Source organism: Miscanthus floridulus, chromosome 14 (genome assembly GCF_019320115.1).
Source record: "Miscanthus floridulus cultivar M001 chromosome 14, ASM1932011v1, whole genome shotgun sequence".
Lineage (NCBI taxonomy): Eukaryota > Viridiplantae > Streptophyta > Magnoliopsida > Poales > Poaceae > Miscanthus > Miscanthus floridulus.
The window spans coordinates 2,608,947-2,613,558 of NC_089593.1; the positions used below are offsets into that span (position 1 = coordinate 2,608,947).

At 43.4% G+C, this 4,612-nt stretch overlaps 1 protein-coding gene across 1 annotated transcript; it reads left to right on the plus strand.

Annotated features, from left to right (window-relative positions):
- The first annotated feature begins 1,112 nt into the window (after positions 1–1,112).
- LOC136506118 (MYB transcription factor 69-like) lies at positions 1,113–2,138 on the plus strand. Its single transcript, XM_066501239.1, has one exon. The coding sequence runs from the start codon at positions 1,218–1,220 to the stop codon at positions 2,136–2,138; it is 921 nt and encodes a 306-aa protein (XP_066357336.1). The 5' UTR covers positions 1,113–1,217.
- The last annotated feature ends 2,474 nt before the right edge of the window (positions 2,139–4,612 follow it).

Consider the following 4,612-nt stretch of genomic DNA (forward strand, 5'->3'; position numbering starts at 1 on the left):
CTTGATAAGTCATGCACTCGATCATGCAGATGTGTGTGGGCCGGCCGGGTCCATGCATTCACTTGACAGCTAGTCTTGCAGCTCATGTTTTCTGCGACTAAATATTACTATGCGTACCTTAATTGGTTATAATAATCGTTAATGCTTGAATGAAAAAAAAATCTAGACAAGGAGAAACTTCGAGAGTTTTCAACCGCAAGGAACTACCGTATCAACAATCTTATTTTTTTGGACATCATGAATTTTTCATTCCAAATATGTGAAAAACAAATTTGCAAGAACCATATATTAGTATGTAGATGGAACATAGCTGTCATCCAACTCTGGAGACCTCTTTCATACATGTGGCGGAACAAATTGCCTCGAGTGAGTGTGCAAAGGTGTAGAAACCCTAGCTTTAAATTTCACATACAGTAATAGCAGTAGTAGTCAACAACGTCAAACAGTTCCCTCTAGGTAATCCTTGCTTTAAACATAAAAGTGTTGTAGAAAGGGAAAGCATGCATGTGCAATATTATACTCACCCCATTCTAAATTATAAGCCACTTTGACTTTTTTGATACATTGAATTTGTTATGTGCATACATTATTTCTAGATACATAAGAAATTTGACGTACAAAACAGTCAAAGCGACTTGTGATTGGAACGGAGGGATGATTATATATACACACATATAAAAGCAAACCCAATAATAGAGCCAAGTGTACGTTTGGCTATAAGAAGTTGTAAGATCAAGCTATACAATAGCTATATCTTATTTGTCTTATATAATTTTTTTATTATTACTTACACATGTCGTACCTTCTCATTCCTAATTCTCCTCGTGTTCATTTGATGTCTAGATCCACTACTGTATATGCTTCCATATCTAGCTTATTACTTGCACGACAGTCAAGTTCACCTTCCTCTTCCCTCTTTTCTCCACATAAAACAAGTATTGTACATGAGTGAAAACAAAACCATTACTCTACTTGCTCTTAGACATGAGGTGAAAACAAATTAGCTGTGCTCACGTAGTTGCTAGCAAGCTAGGCTTATTGGTTAGTGAAAAGGAGCTCGTCACTCCCACAAAGTCAAAACGCAGCTCTCTCGTCCAGTCGTCCTACTATATATATAACGTACCGTCACACTTCATGGGCACAACTCCAGAAGCTTAGCTGCAGGCAGCTAGCCAGGCACCGGCCGCCGGAGACACAAGCTAGTGGCCGGATCGACGATGGGCAGGCCGCCGTGCTGCGACAAGGTGGGGATCAAGAAGGGGCCATGGACGCCGGAGGAGGACATCGTCCTGGTGTCCTACATCGAGGAGCACGGCCCCGGCAACTGGCGCTCAGTGCCCATCAACACCGGCCTCATGCGCTGCAGCAAGAGCTGCCGCCTCCGCTGGACCAACTACCTCCGCCCCGGCATCCGCCGCGGCAACTTCACCCCCCACGAGGACGGCATCATCGTCCACCTCCAGTCCTTGCTGGGCAACAGGTGGGCCGCCATTGCTTCTTGCCTCCCGCAGAGAACCGACAACGACATCAAGAACTACTGGAACACCCACCTCAAGAAGAAGCTCCAGAAGCAGCAAGCCATCGGCGCCATCTTCGCGCCACCTCCGCCCTCCGAACCTTCCATCATACCGGTGGCGGTACCCACCGCCACCGCCGGCCATGCCGATTGCCATCACGATGACATGACCCTCTCCAAGGACAGCTACGCGCGCCCAGCCAGCAGCACACCAGCTCCAGCTGATGAGGTCATCCAATTCATCGGCCAGTGCTCGCCGCCGTTCGCTGCCACCAACAGTGACACCTTCTCGTCGCCGGACGCCTCCAGCATGGACAACATATCCAAGCTGCTCAACGGCTTCATGAACAGCTCCCCGACGCAGGATGACGCTGCTACCAATATCAAGCCCTCCTTGGTCATCGACCTCAACCCTTACGATCACAAGTCCGGCGGCGCACTACCACCCATCTCCGACGACGTGCCACCACCGCAGCAGAAGCAGGCGTTGACGGGACACGGCGGTTATCACAACCCCAAGCTGCAGCAGCTGTCCTCCATAGAGAAGTGGTTGTTCGACGAGGCTGCCGAGCAGATGGAGATCTCCGACGGCTGTTGCTCAGTTCCCAGCATGCTGCTTTAGCTCCAAGAAAGAAGCGAACATGATAGCCGATATACACGTGATCGAGTTGGGTAGGTTAATTTGTCGGTGCAAGTTACTTTAGGAGAATTTTATTATACACACACACACACACACGTTTTATTTTACACAAGCATGAGACAAGAACAATACATGCATAGTTAGTCAAAACTGGCACTGCCATCTAGTTAGTGACATGATACTTGTGGTAGATAGTTTGACACTGCCAATCACAAGTCAGAAAAATAAGAGCAAGTATAAGGGCTTGGCTAGTTATTAGCTGGAGCTAAAAAAAATAGCATACATTAGCTAGGGTTGGCCAAGTAGTTGGCTAATAACTAGCTGAAGGCTTGGCTAAACGTTAGCCCACGAGTCTCCCGCTTGGATGAGCTGGGAATAATTGTAGCTAATTTTTAGCTGGCTAACAATTAGCCCTTGTAACCAAATAGGCTCTAATAAAGGGTTATAGTAGACTTTATGCTAAGATGTAGGAGAGAGAAGAGAAGTGATATGTAAGTTTACAACCAGCTAGGGCTGTAAATGTACATCCAGCCAGCAGTGGTTGTATTATTAGTCATGCTGTAAGAGACAGTACCATGAATAAGCAATTATAACCATATAAATGTTATGTAAGCATGTCAAGATGATGTAATTACGTTACTTGTATTTGATATTTTCCTTTGTGCATAACTGAGATGCATTCAGAATTTCAGATCAGTTGAATGAGTGTTTTGTTTAGAATTATTTCCTTTTCTAAACAAAATAAATGTAAATTTACTTAATTATATATGTCTGTAGTGAAAGTTTATACCTATGCCTACTTGCCTAGTGGGTATGGAGTAATGAAAAGGAAAATCAACCAAGCTTGAATAAACTAGGTGGCCTTTTAATTAAGAAAATAAATAATAGGTACCCAACTTCACCTCATCAAGAACTTAAAATTGAATGGGAGATAGGCTCCATTTCTCTAGCAAGCATGGAGTAGACCATGCATGCCATGACTTGTTGCCGCACTTCTTTTGCATCTATTGGCCGTACGCAGTAGCATACTATACTATTTTATTTTGTTAGATATATACAAGTTGCAGAGAGGTGTACTCAAGGAAAAATAAATCAGTATGTGTGTTCAATGTTTCCTTTCAAATGTTCAAATGTTTCCTTTAGTGCAAATCATTCCGTTTCCTTTCAAATGTTCAATGTTTCCATGCAAAATTGAACAAGTGTTAAAGCATTTATGCAACAACTTGCAATGAAAAATTGGAACCATGGTGCAAAGTGCAAACTATTGGCATGGATGTCGCCTAGCTAGTAGTAAGTCATCAACATAAGTAGAAATGCATTACTAGTTAGATACATGTCAAACTGAATCCAAAGGTGTAACTCAGACTGCTGACGTCAGTATCTCAGAGAATGTATGACAGTATTCCATTACTAAGACATTATTGGCGTGTCCTTCAGTATATGTCCCTTTTATGTCATTTGAAGAACAACAGAAAACTCTCCGAGAGCTTATCAAAAAAAAGAAAAAAAGAAAAGAAAACTCTCCGAGAGTCCATGCATATATCTCAAAGAGTTCTAAGTAATCTACAATGCACAACAGCAACTAAACCTACTGGCCAAGAAACAGAGACAAGCTATCACATACTGCTGATTGAAAAACAGCATAAGCCAGAACCCACAAACGCTGGCACTAGACACTGAGCCTGGCATGCTGCTGACATAAATAATTGCAACAAAATGCCGTGTGTAAACTTCACAAGCTTAGGCTGACCTATATTTCTTAGGTTAAAAATGTCCAATTTAAAAGGTATATTAGATCGTTAGATGAGGTCAAAACTGACCTGACAGAGCAAGCTTAGGCTGACGACATCTCAAGCTTTGATTGTGCTGCCTGTACAACCGTCTAGCCTGTCTCTGAAATCCCAATGTCACACACCTGATGAGAGTACCTGACCCAGCTCGCTTGGTGCATCTAGATGTCTCAGATCAGAATATCAGATGGCATGGACCAGATATCATATCAGCATGCACCGTTGAGGCTTTGTTCTGCACCAACCACAGACAGGAATTTTAAGTCAAGTCATAATCTAGGTAACTGATATGATTAAGTCTCCAACCAAATGAAGGACGGCAACCTTCTGTGTTCTTGCCACTGCCAGAAATAGGCGACTAAGGGGGTGGGGGCCATCTGTACCAAGCCAGAAAAAGGCAATCCTTCGACACTCTTCAGTTATTCAAACTAAAATATGAAACAATAGCTGAACTTGATCGATCTTCATGTGTATGTGTTGTATGTTGATTAAAGGCAAGCATGGATGGAGCTTAGTGATGGCCAAGGTGGGCCATGGCTCCCGTCACTTTTGCTAATCCATGGGGGAAGCATTAGGCCTCAAGGTTAAATTGAAGCTTAAGCATGGAACTGATCCCCTCTTTCTCATGTATTCTCACTATATTAAGTGGTGGTCCCTCTAAATTTC

Coding starts and splice junctions, on each gene's coding strand:
- LOC136506118 (XM_066501239.1), top strand. CDS start 1,218: ATGGGCAGGCCGCCGTGCTGCGACAAGGTGGGGATCAAGAAGGGGCCA.